This window comes from Phacochoerus africanus, chromosome 1 (genome assembly GCF_016906955.1).
Source record: "Phacochoerus africanus isolate WHEZ1 chromosome 1, ROS_Pafr_v1, whole genome shotgun sequence".
Lineage (NCBI taxonomy): Eukaryota > Metazoa > Chordata > Mammalia > Artiodactyla > Suidae > Phacochoerus > Phacochoerus africanus.
Genome location: NC_062544.1, coordinates 285397252 through 285412525, shown reverse-complemented (window position 1 = coordinate 285412525; position 15274 = coordinate 285397252). Strand labels below are relative to the sequence as shown.

The following is a 15274-nucleotide window of genomic DNA, read 5'->3' as shown; positions in this document are numbered from 1 at the left end:
CCGTGCTTTTGTCAAACATGCGCCCTGCGTGAAACCAGAAGGCAATTTGAACAGTCGTTATTCTTGGGGCGGGCGGGGGCCCGGAGGCTTGGGGCCATTTCCCTTTGTCCTTTTCTTTGTTTTCAAATTGTCTACACGACCTGCGCGCTCATTTTTGTCCTTGTATTTTAAAAATATACTTAAATAAAACAATGTATGACTTACTGCATTCTAAATATTGGACTTAAAAAGTTTGGAATGGGGGAGTCCCTCCGTGGCTCAGCAGTTAACGAACGCAACTAGGATCCATGGGGACACAGGTTCGATCCCTGGTCTCGCGCAGTGGGTTAAGGATCCGGCGTTGCCGTGAGCTGTGGTGTAGGTCACAGATGCAGCTAGGATCCTGCATTGCTGTGGCTGTGGTGTAGGCCAGCAGCTGCAGCTCCAATTCAACCCCTAGCCTGGGAACCTCCATATACTGCAGGTGCAGCCCTAAAAAGACAAAAAAAAAAAAAAAGGAAGAAAACTTGAAAAAGTCATTGCACGTGTTCTCACATGGCTCCTCCCTTTTTAGGGGATTGGTGCTGAGTGGGAGGAAGAGGAAGAAATCGGGCTGCGGTGGCTGCTGCAGGAATGAGACCCCTGAGCTGAGAGCTTCAAGTTGCCAAGACGCAAGGCAACCCAGAGGCCCTGCCACAGAGCAGAGCGCCTTCTGCCCGCCTCCACCTCCAGACTCCCAGACTGTGTCTGCACCCACCACGTCCAGGCTTGGCTTCTGCCTCCTGCTGTGCAGATCAACCAGCGGGTCTCAGCAGATCTTTTGTTGAGATTTCTCACTTCTGGTCCCAAAGACAGCCAGGCTGTCATGAGGCATCTCTGAGCCAACGTTGATCAAACGTGCCAGCTTTGATCAGAGGAGTCAGGCAGGGGTGGAGGAAGCTGAGCTGCAGGCACCCGTGGTGTAAACGCTTGCAACCCAGGCACTTCTCAGCTGCCCACGTGGGGTCCTTGAGCTCAGAGATGCGGACACAGACACTCAGCGTGGCTCTCACAAGCCGCAGGAGCGCTGCAGCCCCCACCCCCTCCCCCGGGTCACATTCCAGGCTCCGCAGCGGCTGCAGTGCCAAGCGGGACGGGCACAAGAAGGGACGGACCTTCCTGAGCAGAAGTCCGGTGGACCCTGTGCCCGATATTCCTCGTCACTGCCCCCCTCCCCCACAGCCCCCTTCCTCAAATGCCACAAACTGAATCGGACGGGGGTCAGGGACACCCAGACCCAAGTCGGCGCGATCTTAGCCGGGTCCGCTGCCGCCCGCCGTCTGTCGTGACAAGGATTCTCCCGTGGGCCTTTGTAGGATGCACCCAATGGAGGCTCCTCTCCCTCTCTCTCCTCCTGCCTTCTGGGCTCCTGTCTGCCTCCCTCCACGCTGCTCCTGGAGTGACCCTGATCCTAGAGTGACCCTCCTAAGGCCCAGGGGGCCTGTGCGCCCCCCGCCCCACCTCAGCCCCCTCCTTGGGCCCCGGGGACCTTCAGGGGGAGTCCCTTCTCTCGCCCCCAGCACACCCCGCCTCCTACCCCCACTGTCTCCACACCAGCCACCCCTGACCGGCGCTTCCCCAGAGCAGATCTGCCCACTCTGTCTAGAATGTTCTGGGCCTCTCCCGCCTGCTAAGTTCCTATTTAAAGGCGCTAATGGTGTAAAAGTGGGGAGGAGCCCCATGAGAGGCTGGCTCGTTAGGAGGAAGAAAGACGAGCAGCAGGTGCCTCCCAAGGGGAATTCACTTGTTACAGCGCAGAAGAGACAGCTTGGCCTGGGAGAGGCGGGGGGGGGTGGCACTCCGCCTCAGGTCCTCCAGGCATGTGACCTTGCCAGCCCCTCTTCAGGTGAGAGGAGTGTGGCCTCCGCAGGTGATGGTAGACCGGGAGGGGTGGTCACTCCTTCTGCTAGAACCTGATGCTCCCAACTGGCAAGGTCCCCCAGGCCTCCCGGGCACGGGCCCCATCCCCAGGAGGAGGGGCAGAGGGTGCTCCCAGGGCTGGGCAGCGCCTTTGTCACAGGGCCCTCGGACACAGGGGACGTGAAGAGGGGGCCGGGGTCACCACGGGAGGGACCCCTTAGACTCAGCACCTGGGCAGGATCGCCAGGGGACAGGGAACCGCAAGAGTGTACGATGGGTGCCAAGCCCCGGACCCGAGGCCAGCTGGCCCCTTCTGGTTTTGACTTGCAGTGGTGTCATTTTAACACTCCTGTGAACTGCTCAGCCCCGAGCTGTCCCGTCACCTCTGAGCCTGGCCTCTGAATGGGGACAGGATGAAGTGTCAGCCGCCCCTGTTCCCTGTGGGCTTGCGGGGCCTGAGGGAGGTGCACTCAGGCTGACCGTGTGCCCAGCCATGCAGCCTCCTGCAGGGTCGGACTGGCCCAAGACTCTGCATCCTGTGGCCCCTGGTGCTGGGGGGTGGATCCCAGTGTGTGGTGTGCATGCCCCAGCCTGCAGCTGTCCCGGCCTCGGGCCCTGGGGACCGTCCTGGGGGGCCCCCCTGCACCCCTGAGCTGGTACTTTCTGCTCCTTGAAGCTGCAGCCCTCCGTCTCAGGGTGCCCAGCCGACACCCCATGGAGCCACGCCCTTCCCACTTCCACCTCCACCTCCAGGCCGGGGCAGGGGGCCCTTCTGAGCATTCAGAAACTCATGGTAGCTCGGGTATTGACTCAAATCTAACAATCACCGCCACCCCCACACGTTCACACATGCCCACGCCCACATCCTCTCCCCTAGAAGAGGTTCTGGAAACTTCCTTCAGGTCAAGAGGCTGAGCCCTGAACTCCCACATGGCCCTGGCCACCTGGCTTCAGACCAGCCTGGCCCAGCCAAAGCCTCCCTGGGAAGTGCCCCAAGCATCCTTTGAAACTCACTGAGGAAGTAAGAGGAGGATGTGGGGGCCTCTGGGCAGGCAGGGGGCACGTGGGGGACCCTTCCCATCCATCACTCTTACAGATCAGGGTTCAGATTAGGATTTCCGGGCTTTTAGAATGAAGAGGCTGCCTGCCAGGAGGGAAGAGAGGGCAGCGCGGGTTCTCAGACTCGTTGCCTATTTGAATTGCTCAGGGGGCTTTAAAAAAAATCCCAGTGCCCAAGCTGTGCCCCAGACCAAATCCATCCGGTCCCTGAGAGGAGACCCAGGCGTGAGCATTTATAAAGCTGCCCCCAGGACGTCCGTGCAGTCAGGTCTCAGAGCCACCGGCCCAGACAGAGCTTCTGGAAGTGGGGCCTTGGGCCCCAGCATCAGCACCGCCCGGGAACCTGCACTTCACCCCGACCCTCTGGACCTGACACCTGGGCTGGGGCCAGAGACCTGTGCCTGGACCGGCCCTCCGGATGACCCTGCTGCGCCCTGGGAACCAGAGTTCGAGAAAGATCTGGTCCGTTCAGGGTAAGGGCGAACGTGAAGATCCCGAGACGCGGCCGGACGCCCACACTCACGCCGGACGCAGTAGAGGCCCAGCTGCTCGTAGCCCTCGCAGCAGCGGGTCACGTTCCTCCGCTCGGGCACGTCCACCGCCAGGTAGCGGGTCCTGTAGACGGTCTTGGGGCAGCGCCGCCAGGGGATCCAGCCACCGCAGGGAACGTGGGTCAGGCGGGACGTCTGCGCGGCCTCCACGCTCGGGACGGTGCGCGTCTCGCTGTAGTCGCACAGCTGGTAGCCCAGCAACGAGAGGCCGCTTTCTATGGGGGGGGGGGCAACGGGGGGGGGGGGGAGACAACGGGGGGGGGAGACAACGGGTGGGGGGGAGACAATGGGGCGGGGGGGGAGGGGGAGGAGGGACAACGGGTGGGGGGAGGAGAGACACGGGGGGGGGAGACAATGGGGGGGACAACAGGGTTGGGGGGGACAACAGGGTTGGGGGGGAGGGACAACGGGGAGAAGAGTGGGTGGTGGATGCCGGTGTCAAACCAGTTCCAGGGCTTTTCTGCAAGTCCTCGGCTTTGGGGAACCCGCCACCCCTGCCCCCAGAAGCGGAGGCAGCAGTGCAGACTCAAGGAATAAAGTGTAGGAGTTCCCTGGTGGCTCAGTGGGTTAAGGATCCGGTGCTGTCACTGCTGTGGCGTGGGTTCAGTCCCTGGCCTGGGAACTTCCACATGCCACAGGCACAGCCAAAAAAAAAAGAAAAGGCATCAAGTCTGAAAGGCCACCAGCACGCAAGGGCAGTCCTCCTCCAGGGGGCAGGAGATGCTACACCTGCCTGACCCCCGGCTCCTGCACCCACGGCCCTGACACTGCAGGAAGGGGCCACAGAGGAACCAAGCATGTGGGCTCCTCACGTGTCCTCTGACTCTGCTGGCTGGAGAGCTCTGTGCTCGCCTCTCGGCTGCACAGCCGAGGGGAATACGCGGCAGTTCCCCCAGGGACCCCATGCTGAGGCCACCGTGTGCCGGGCACACTGGCGATGGCGCCCTTGTTTGGCATGAGATGGAAGACACACACACACACACACACACACATTGAGCACACGTGAGACCTTCATAGGTGGTAAAGCTCAGCCCGACCGCAGGGCTGACCCTGTTCGATCGCCAGCAGGAGTGAGGGCACGGTGCCCACAGTAGGACCACATCCTCCCTGGCTGTGACCCCGTGTCTTAGGCCCAGTGTCTCTCACCCGGAGCCTGGTTCGTGCGCACAGATGCCCGTGGCCTCCATCAGCGTCATCACCTGGTCCTCGAGCTCCCACGGCGCCCACCACCTTCACCAGCCCTGTGCCCTCTGCCACGGACCCCCTTCCCATGGGGTGCCAGGGTGTCCCGTCTGCCCAAGAGCAGGGGCTGCCACGGACGGAAAGGCGCCCCGCCTCGGATTCATGTTGAAGTCTTACACCCCAGGGCCCGGAATGCGACCGTGTTTGGAAGTAGGGATTTTTGCAGGTGAGGTTCCGCTGGAGTAGGTGGCGCCTGGCCCAGGACAACTGGCATCCTTATCGAAGGGGAATTTGGAGGCAGAGACACGAATGAGCACAAGGAGACGTGATGTGAGACGAAGGCAGATACCAGGGGGATGCTGCCGCCAGCCAAGGAGCAGCAAGATCACCAGCAAAGTCCTGGAAGCCGGGGAGGGGCTGGGACCGGATCCCACCCCCCACCCCCCCGCCAGCCGCACGAGGAACCGGCCCTACCAGCACCTTGACCTGGGACTTCTGGTCTCCCGACTGTGGGGACATGAATCTCTACCGTTAAGCACCGCCACCGCCGCCCCTGCCAGTCTTTGGGACCTGGCCAAGGCAGCCCCAGGGCAGGGACACGGGGGCCCGTGCAGTGTCCCCAGACTTCACGGTCCGCAGGGGACCCGCTGCAGTCACGGGCTTCAGTGAAGGAAAAGTGAATGGTTTCCAGAACTTCACATTTTCATTTCCTTGTTTTTTGACGGAGTCCATGGCACATAGACGTTCCGGGGCTGGGAATTGAACTGGTGCCACAGCAACAACTGGAGCCACAAACCCAGGACAATGCCCGCTCGTTAACCCGAGGTCACCGGGGGAACTCCACTTGACACTTCAGATACTGACCCTCGGAGCGCTAAGCTTTACGAGACGGTACAGCCGGTGGGGAGGTGGCCCCTGTTATAGTGCCTACCCTTCCGGGAGAGGCTGGATTTCTGGGCAGGGACTCAGAGGGGGCAGCAGAAACTGTCTTTATCCCCAGCACCAGGACGGCACCCCCGAAGATCCCTGCCTCTGGCCTCTCACGTGCCCGCAAGCATACGGAACGCGAGACTCGGGCTGGGAACCCCCAGGAGGAAACAGGGCCCAGCCGGCCCTCAAGCCCAGGCTGGTGGGAGAGGCTGCTGCCGAATCGGGCGTTGAGTCCCATCACCGCAGAGCGAGCCCACGCCCAAGCCACGTGGCGGCCTCCCCTGGGGTGGCAGGGCTTCTGGGAGTGGACACAACCTGTGTTCACCCAGGGGTGGGTCCCAGTAGGCTTTGGGAGAGGCTGGGAGGCCCCTCACTGTGTGGGGTGGGACAGGAGAAGGCGCCTTCTGAGGTCAGAGCTCAGAGGTGACAGGAGAAAATGTCACTAGCTGAGCGAGGGGGCCGAAGAGGATCAAGCTTCCTGCGTGGAGAAGCGGGTGAGGCCAACCCACGGGTTATTTTTCATCGTAAGTGAAGACGAGGTGCCAACCGCTAAGGAAGGTTGCTTCCCAGTCTCCCGAGAGCCGCTGGGCTCCACCAGGTCCCAGCAAGGTCCCAGCTGCTGGTTAGCAGAGCCCTCCTGTGTGTGTATGCGTGCACGAGCGTGTGCGCACACGCGCACACACACACACACACACCTCCTTCCAGGCAAAATGGCCCTCAGAGCTACTTGTTTTGCTTTTCTTGGCAGAGCCCAGAACAGAAACCTCGGAGCAGAGCCCTCACTCAGCAAATCCTTTGCGGAGCACAGGCAGCCTGGCTTCTGGTCCCAGAGGCAGGAAATCTGAACGCGCTGCTGGGTCCTGGGATGAGCAGACCTGCGTTCGCACCAGCTTCCCAGATACCAGCTTCGTGACCTTGAGCCCATGTCACGCCCTCTCGGGGCCTCAGTGTCATCATTTGTAAAGTCATAGCTACGCCTGGGGTGGCGGGAGGACTAAAGAAATCACGCCTGTAACTGCAGCATGTGGCACCTGGGGGCAAACACGTGGCTCCCTGACGGAGCAGCGGCCGGGACCCCACCTGTGCATGAAATGTCTCCTGAGATCTTCTCTGGCCTCCGGACACTCCTGCCCGCTCTCCCCTGAGCTGTGTGATTTGCACCTTACTTATTCCAAAGAAAATACCAAGTTTTTTTTTTTTTAAAGCATAATTAATTTTTTTTAAAAAAATCACAAATTCCTTGCTTATGGATGAAAAAATTTTAAGCTGGTTCAAAACTGAAGTTGATGGTAGAAAGGGAATGAATCTGTGTGAATTCTCGGCTTCATACTTTCTTTTTTTCTTTTAGGACTGCCCCTATGGCATATGGCACTTCCAGGCTACAGGTAGAATCAGAGCTACAGCTGCCAGCCTATGCCACAGCCACAGCAACGCGGGATCCGAGCCACCTCTGTGACCTACACCACAGCTCACGGCAACATCAGACCCTTAACCCACTGAGTGAGGCCAAGGATCGAACCTACGTCCTCATGGTTCCTACTCAGATTCCTTTCTGCTGAGCCACGATGGGAACTCCAATACAGTGGATTCCTGGAGGGAAGTGAGTTAAAGGACTTGCAACCTCAGTTCTCAGAGGCCTGGGGCTTCCGAAATCCAGCGTGTCTTCAGCAGCTGATGGGAGCCTCTCTAAGGCCGTGAACCTGTGCCTGGCCCTCAGCCCCCATGGACCACCTGCATCCTCATCCACTGCAGAGGAAACAGAGCTGGCAGAGCCCAGGGCGAGTCGAACCTCCCCTTCGTGGTCCCACCTCCTTGGCAGGGACAGGAGGTCTGAGCCGGGGTCAAGGTCGGAGGTCGCCCTGGAGGAATCCTGCCCGCAGCCGGCTGGCTGTGTGGCCTCGGCCAGCCCCTGACCACGCTGGGTTTCCTGACTAATGGGCCAGGGTTCTAGAGACTTCGATGCTGAGTCCCTGGGAATTCACTACTCAGCGGGGCTGGCGGATCTGCAGCATCCACACCACGAGCTGAAATGCAGAGTTTGGGGCCCTGCCCAGACCCACTGACTCAGACTCAGCATTTGAACCCCACCGACTGACCCCCCGAGCAGGTGGTTCGAGGGCATCCCTACCACGTCTCTGTGGTTACAAGGAAGTTCAGCCAAGAAGTAAGAGACCCTGTCTCTCCAAGCAGACACATCTTTGGCTGCCTAGCCCTCGGCTCTGCTCCCAGGGGGCCCCTCGCTCCCCCAGCATCACCCACACTGAGCCCCGACCCCTCACCTGTGAAGCCGCTGGCCTGGCTCTGGCCCACGGCGCTGACCAGAGCCAGCAGGGCCAGCCCGAGGGTCCTGAGCATGGTCGGACGGTGGCGGTGGCTCTGGGCCTCTCGTGAGCGGCAGCGCAAAGGGGCCCGGGTCACCTGGGTCCAGAGAAGGGGCTCTTTTCTCGCCTGCTCCGCCGACCGTGGCAGCGGCTTCACAGAGTGCGCCGTGGGAGCGGTCCCTTATGCCTGCCCGTAAACACCTGCCACCGCTGCGGCCATGTCCCCCGGGACCCCTGCGAGTCCCAACCCATTTCCCTCCAGGCAGATGGCATCTTTCAGGAAAGGTGAGTCGCCGAGTCCCCGCGGCATCGCTGGGGCCCATCTCATCGTTACGCAGAAAACACATTTCAGACCCGAATCTGACTCCCTCCATCAATACAAAGTATTGCCTTACCTTATCGCCGGGAACTGGCAGGAGAAAACAGCAGCAAATCAAAGTGGCCCATCAGACTCAGAAAAGCATCCTTCCCTCAGTTGGACAATACGGATCAAAAGCCGTAAAAAATGTCCCTCCGACCCGGAGACCTCTTCCTGAGGCTCGGCCTGAGGGCCATGGAGCTGCAGGCCGAGATGGTCACCGCTGGCCGGGATTGAAAATGGCAAAGCCTCAAAGGGAGCCTTCGTAGGAGGCGCCGGGGAGTAAGTCATTACAGAGCACCTGGACGTAACACCACGCAGACCTGTGTTCCCCGCGAAGGCTTTTAGCAGCGTGGAAATAAGACCTCATCATGTGAAATCAGAGCCTCACACACACCGGTTTCTAAAAAGGCGACAAGCCCACAATTACATAAAAGCGGGCCCAACCCAGAAGAGGCCAGAGGAAGAAAATTCATTGTGAGGGGAGTCAGAAGGAGAGCTGATGTATATCTTGTTGCAGTAGCCACACGTGTTATGTGAAATGGATTCTTTAAAATTTTGTATCAAAGACTTTCTAGTTGATGATGCCTTCTCATTCCTCTACTGGGTTGTCTTTCTTTGCTTGAAACAATTTTTTTTTTTCTTTGCTTTTTGCTGTCACACCCAAGCATATGGAAGTTGCCAGGCTAGGGGTCAAATCGAAGCTGCAGCAGCCTGCCTGTACCACAGCCACAGTAATGCAGGACCCGAGCCGCATCTGTGACCTATGCCACAGCGTGTGGCAACGCCAGATCCTTAACCCACTGAGCGAGGCCAGGGATCAAACCCGCCTCCTCATGGAGACTAGTCAGGTTCTTAACCCACTGAGCCACACGGAAACTCCCATTGCTGGCTGCAATTTGTAACAGTAGATCAGGCACCATGAGGTGAAAATCTCATTCATTCTGCTGAGGAGACTTTCAAATAGGATAGCAAAGCCCCATCTTGACTGCCTGGTTCTGAAATATAATTCCTCTGAGTTCTGTCCTGAAGCGCTCTTGTAGCTTAACTCCCAGACAACACCATGCCATGTCTTTTATTCTCTGTAGGTTAACCTCTGAGATGATTAACTGGTGCGTTTGCATGGCTAATGACTAAATGACAGATGCCAGGACAAGAAAGGGAAAAAAGAAGCTGGAAATAATTGCGCCGTTAAGGGGCTTAGCCCCCGTCTCCCGGGAGACGGTCCCTTCCCTAGCAACACAGCGCTCCCTGACTGACTCATACGCGATGCTGCGCTCACCGAGGTTCACAAAAAAGTTTCAGGAGCGAGGGAATCATTGTTAAAGCTAGAATATAAGATTCCAGAAGATAAAATCCACCGAGCACGAGCAGAATACATGAGAAAACCACTCTAATTAAGGTGAAGCTGAACGTTTAAAAAGATAAGGCGAATCTATTATAATATGCTATTCTCTCTTAGAACTTTTGCTCCTAGAACATGGGAGCACTTTTATAAAATATGAAGGTGCCATCAAGGATAATGTCATATTTTAAGACTTGAAATTGGCCCCATACACCATTTTTCTCGTCTTCAGAAGCGCCCTGTGGCATACGTCCCTGATGCCCCTTGCCCAGACAAAGAGACTGAGGGTCCGAGACGCCATGCAGCCGGAAGACCACGTTCTTCACTGAACACACCCTGTCTGGCCCCCCTTCCTACCAGGAGGACACCCAGCCTCAGACCCCCAGAGGGGAGGACAAAGGCAAGACACGTTGCCAGCTGAGCGCTTCGTGCCAGTTGGAAATTGTACATAAAATGCTGTCACAACGGGCTCTCTTTATATCAAAATTCCTATGATTAAAACAAATAAACCCCTCAAAGGCAGCCTGTTTCTCATTCTCTCCTCTCAGCCTCCTCTTGCACAGGCACAGGAAGGGTAAAAACGTGTGTGCTGTTTCTATTCCACCCACAGCGAGGTATTTCCCTGCAGTAATTCAGGCATATTTTTCTGCACGGCGGCCACGGGGATTTTCCGCATTTGACTTCTCCACGTCAACGCTTTGTGGAAAAATAACCACGCGGTGCCACCAGCGGGGAGAGGGACGTCTCCCCTCCAGGATAGCATGTCCAGCTGTGTCTGGCCAGGAGTCCACCCAGAAAAGAGCCCCCAGTGGCCCCCTCCTGGGGCAGAAGATCCAGCATCTTGCTGACAGTGTGTCCAAAAACTGGGGGACGAGGGGAGGCCAGCCGGCTGCAGGGCCGGATCAAAGGACAGACACATGGGTTCACACACCCGCACACACGTGTGTGCAAAAAGCCATGCTCAACTCACATAGGTATATACACATGGCCATACTCACAACGCACTCCTGTGCACGCTCACACATTCACGCTCATGTATGCACACTCGCTCACACACAACCACACTCTCACACTCACATGTGTCTGTAAACACACACTCCCATGTGCCCACACACTCTCATGTGTGTGCAGACAGATCTGATGCTTGTGGGCACACAGTGCTGAGACGTGTGTGCCCACTCGACACGTGCCTGTGTACACAGCGTCCCCAGGGACATGAGCTGGGCGGTCCATCCCACCTCCTCCACCTGCAGTCAGGCAGGTAGGTTAGGTGACCTCCAAAGGACCTTCATTGGCTCTGGTTCTGAGTTCTGTGCAGGTTGCAAAACCACAGCTGTCATCGTCCCGTGGGCCAAGACGTAGACCTTCCAGCACTGCCTGGGGATGTGGCTTTGTGTTCAGAGGGATGGAAGGGTGTGGCCACTGCCGGGCACCAGATGTCGTCTGGAGCAGTGACAGCAGGCATGGCCTTGCTCATCGCCTCTTTCCTGGACCCCTGCTCCACGCACAGCCCTGGCAACCTCCATCCTCGGGTGGAGAGGCAGGAGGGGCCGGGCAGGCCGGGCGCTATCCTGCGCCACCTGGCCTGGGCAAGGAGGATGCACACAAAAAGGCGTGCGTGGCAGAAGCATGCATCCATGGTGTGGGGACCAAGGTGAGAACTGCTGGGCCCTGAGAGGCTCTGGACAGGGACGGGGAGGGGGGACGGGGGGGGGGGGGGGTCTGGAGACTGTGCTGCTCGTTGCCAATTGGTGAGGATGGTGCTGGAGGCGAGAAGGGGCCTCCGTTGCCAAGGGGTCAATTCCAGGGAACACGAGCCATGATGGTCATGAGCAAACGTTGGGTTGAAGCCCCCTTAAGCAGTCTGGTCCAGCTTCTGACCCTGCCAGGCTGCTCTCTGCCCCCGTGGGGACCCAAAGCCATGTTTCCCGTGGCCCAGGGAGGACCACCCACTTCGGAATCCTGCGGGTGGGCTTATTGGAAAAGCAGGTGCCTTCTCAGGCTATTCGGGTGGGTCCCCGGGGACTCGGGTCCCTCAGGGAAACACAAAAGCTTGAGGACAAGGACCAACTCTTTCTAAACCCCGAGGACCCGGCCCCGTGCAGGGCTGTGTTCAGGGCAGCCCTTCCTATGAACGGCTCTGCTGGAAAAGTCCTCCTCAGGTACGTTCTGCTCCAGCAGAGATGCCCAAGGGTGAGTGTGCCACACCCCCTGCTTTGGGCCAAGCCACCATCGGGCAGGGGAAGGAGCAAGGGGCAGTTAGAGTGACATTCTCGTGGCTGCCTCAGTGGCCCTCTTCAGAGGCAGAACCTCCCAGGGGGTCCAGGGGTGAGGTGGCTTTCACCCCAGCCCACCTAGAGATGCAGTGACCGAGCGTCCTGGTTTGCAGGGGCCGAGGTGTGGCTCAGGAGGCGGGGCTGTCACTATGAACCCCAGGAAAGTCCCATGAAATCCAGGATGAGTTTGCCAACTCCTGGGAATGTCCTTAAGGAATACCAGCCCCCATCCCAGCCCGGGTCAGGGCTTAGCCCCTCTGGGGAAGGGCGGGACCCCTCTTTAAAGCACCTGGGGGGATCTCAAGAGGCGGCTGGACCACCGCTGGTCCAGCCCAGATCCGAGGTTGTTTGCCAACGAGGAAATGGATGTGAGATGCTTTTGGACAAGGTCACCGCATGTAATGGGTCGAATGGTGCCCCCCCAAAAGATACATCCAAATCCTAACCCCTGGTGCTTTTAAATGCCGCTTTACTTGGAGACAGAGTCTGTTTTACTATTAGTATTATTATAGTTGATCTAGTGTCCTGTCCATTTCTGCTGTACAGCCAAGTGACCCAGTTACACATATGTATCCATTCTTTTTCTCACAGTATCCTCCATCTGTTCCCTCACAAGGGATTGGATGTATAGTTCTCCTTGCTATACGGCAGGATCCCCTTGCTTATCCACTCCAGATGCAATAGTGGGCATCTATGCACCCCAAACTCCCAGTGCCTCCCCACCCCCTCCTTGGCAACCGCAAGTCTGTTCTCTATGCCCAGGCGTCTGTTTCTTTTCTGTAGATGGCTTCATTTGTGGCCATATATTAGATTCCACTCAGAAGTGATATCCTGTGGCCTTGGACTTCCTCTTACTGACTTAGGTCACTTAGTATGAGAATCTTTAGTTCCATCCACGTTGCTGCGAATGGGAAGCAGAGTCTCGGCAGGTGTGACCAAGGCAGCGCCTGGGTGATGTGCCTACAAGCGGAGGGATGCGAGGGCTGGCCGGCTGCATCGGAAACTGGAAGAGGCAAAAGGAAGCGCTCTCCACCTGGGCGTCCTGAGGACCCGACTCGGCTGCCACCCGTTTTCAGATGTCTGCCCCCCCAGGGCTCTGAGAAAATAATATTCATGTGCTTCTGTGCCCCCCATCTCAGGGGCTGTGACACTCACACACCCTATGGGGCGAAGGCGGAGACTCCCCCACCCTTCATGGGACCCCCGACTGACGCTCTCCCCTCCTCCCCCTCCCCTCCCCTCTCCTCCACCCAGTTGCAGTGGAGTTTGTTGGGCTGAACAGTGAGAGACGCTTAACACACGTGGGCTCTGTGGGTGCCCAGCACATTCCTCCTTCCCGGAAGCCTGGGCGTCGCACGGCCAGGTCCCGGGTCTCCCAGGTTTGGGGGCTTCGTGCCATTGGCAGAGCTGAAGGAAGGCCTTCAGGAGGCACCTCCAGAGATGACTGATATGCCCGGGCATTTCCCATTGGCAGCCCAGCGCACAGCCTTTCTCTGCCTCCTGTGCCTAGGAAGGTCCCTCTCTTTGATGTGTTGGGTCTATAACGCCTCCATCCCACCAGGAAAGCCCCCCTCCCCTCCTCTGGGGGTCGGGGTGGTGCTCGGGGTTAGGCTGCATCATCTCAGTCACATCTGGGCCACTCGTGAGCGGCTCCCACCCGGCACGGGCCCTGCCTGGCCCTGCGTGGCTCAGCCTGGCTTCTTGGCAAAACTTCCTTCGTATCCGTGTTCTCTGTTTCTGGTACTGCCTACAGGGAGTGGTTTTCAGAGGGCTGTCTTCGCCCTGAGGCCTGTATCCCTCTGGGCACCCCTGGGCTTCCGCACTGCCTGTCACAGCCTCCGTCAGGGGTACGTGGCAGCATTTCTCTTTGTGTTTTACGTGGAAAAAAGAGATGTGTCCTGAAAGAAAAAAAAAAAAACAAAACTGTGTATGTTGTTGACTGAATATTCGTCTCCTTAAACGCCTTAAGAGTCGTGGGTTAAAATTCGAACCCCAGTGTGGCTGTCCTCCGAGTAAGGATGCAATTGCTTATGGCTAATGAGGTCGTGAGGGTGGGGTCCTGACCCGATGGGATTGGCGCCCTTATGGGAGGAGACCTCAGAGCTCACTTTCTCTTTCTCCCTCCCTTTCCCTCCCTCTGTCTCTCTTCCTGTGAGGACCCAGCAAGGAGGTAGCCATCAAGAAGCATCCTCACCAAAACCCACCCTCCCTGCTGGACCTTGACCATGGCCTCCCAGCCTCCAGGACTCTGAGGAAGTGAACATCGGTGTTGAAGTCACCCAGTCTGTGGCTCCAGCCGACAGAGGGTCCTTCCAGAAGCTGCCGTGGTGTTGATCGCAGTGGCCCAGCACTGCGGGTCTTGCGGGTTTTCTGAGACCAGGTCAGAGATGAGCTCAGAGCCGCAGGGGTGGAAGAGGAAGCTCCCAAGATCAGTGCCATGAGGCACCCTCCCCTGGCCGTGGGGGGGTCGTGCCTGCAGACAAGGGTCCACAGTGGGGCACGGAGGGTGCTGCCTGGCCTCCAAGGGAGCAAGGTGGGTGGAGTCACAAGTTTCGAGCTCTGGGTGCCAGCGGGTACCAGCCTCTGTCTCCACGGGGACACAGGAAGCTGCTGGGGGTGAGGGCGGGGCCAGAGCCCAGGAGAAAGTGCCGTCATGTCACGGCTCCCGTGGGCCCCTCCAGCCCTGATGGTTTGATTTTGAAACAGCTCCAGGAGAGACAGGAAACAGGAAGTGAGAAGGGGGCGGGGAGCGGCTATAGAGATTCACGATGGAGCAGAATCAGAGGCACAAGCAGGGAGGGAGGGGGCGCTGGCCCTCGAGTCAGGCTTCACTGGGACATCCGCCCTCAGCATCCATGACCCGTGGGCTGTCAGCTCCCTGCCTGTCCCTTCATTCATCCCACAGATGTCCCCCTGTGCCTTCTGGGGCCACCTGGGGACTCAGCAGTAGACAGGACCAGCCCAGACCCAAAAAGCCCTCAAGTCTGCTGTGGGTTCAATTGTGACCCCCCAAGATATGTTCAAGCCCTACCCCCGTGAACAGGAGGAACAGACCATGGTACCTGGGAAGTGAGGTCTTTGCAGGTGTGACTTAGTTGCGATGGGGTCCTCGGCTTAGGGTGGACCCTAAATCCAGTACGCCCCGTGGCCTCACAGGAGCCAGGTGGGGTCATAGATTCACAGAGGGGGGCTGTGTGACCAGGGGCAGGAGGTTGGGTGATGAAAGCTGCCAGGCGAGGAATGCCCAGGACCCCTGGCCACCCCAGAGGGCTGTGCCCTGCCAACACCCCAATTTGGGGCTTCTGGCTCCAGGGCTGTGCGAGAACAAACTTCTCGTGTTTTAAGCGCCCGCGTTGGTGGTGCTTTGTCACGGC

General features: G+C 58.4%; 1 protein-coding gene across 1 annotated transcript in view; it reads right to left on the bottom strand.

The window, feature by feature from the left end:
* The window catches only part of UMODL1 (uromodulin like 1), a 68992-nt gene extending 61037 nt beyond the window's left edge, over positions 1-7955 (bottom strand). The window contains exons 1-2 of the mRNA XM_047797106.1: positions 7880-7955; positions 3461-3703 (exon numbers count right to left, since the gene is read on the bottom strand). Of these exons, the coding sequence (XP_047653062.1) occupies positions 3461-3703; positions 7880-7955 (319 nt within the window). The remainder of the gene's footprint in view (positions 1-3460; positions 3704-7879) is intronic.
* Between the last annotated feature and the right edge of the window lie 7319 nt (positions 7956-15274).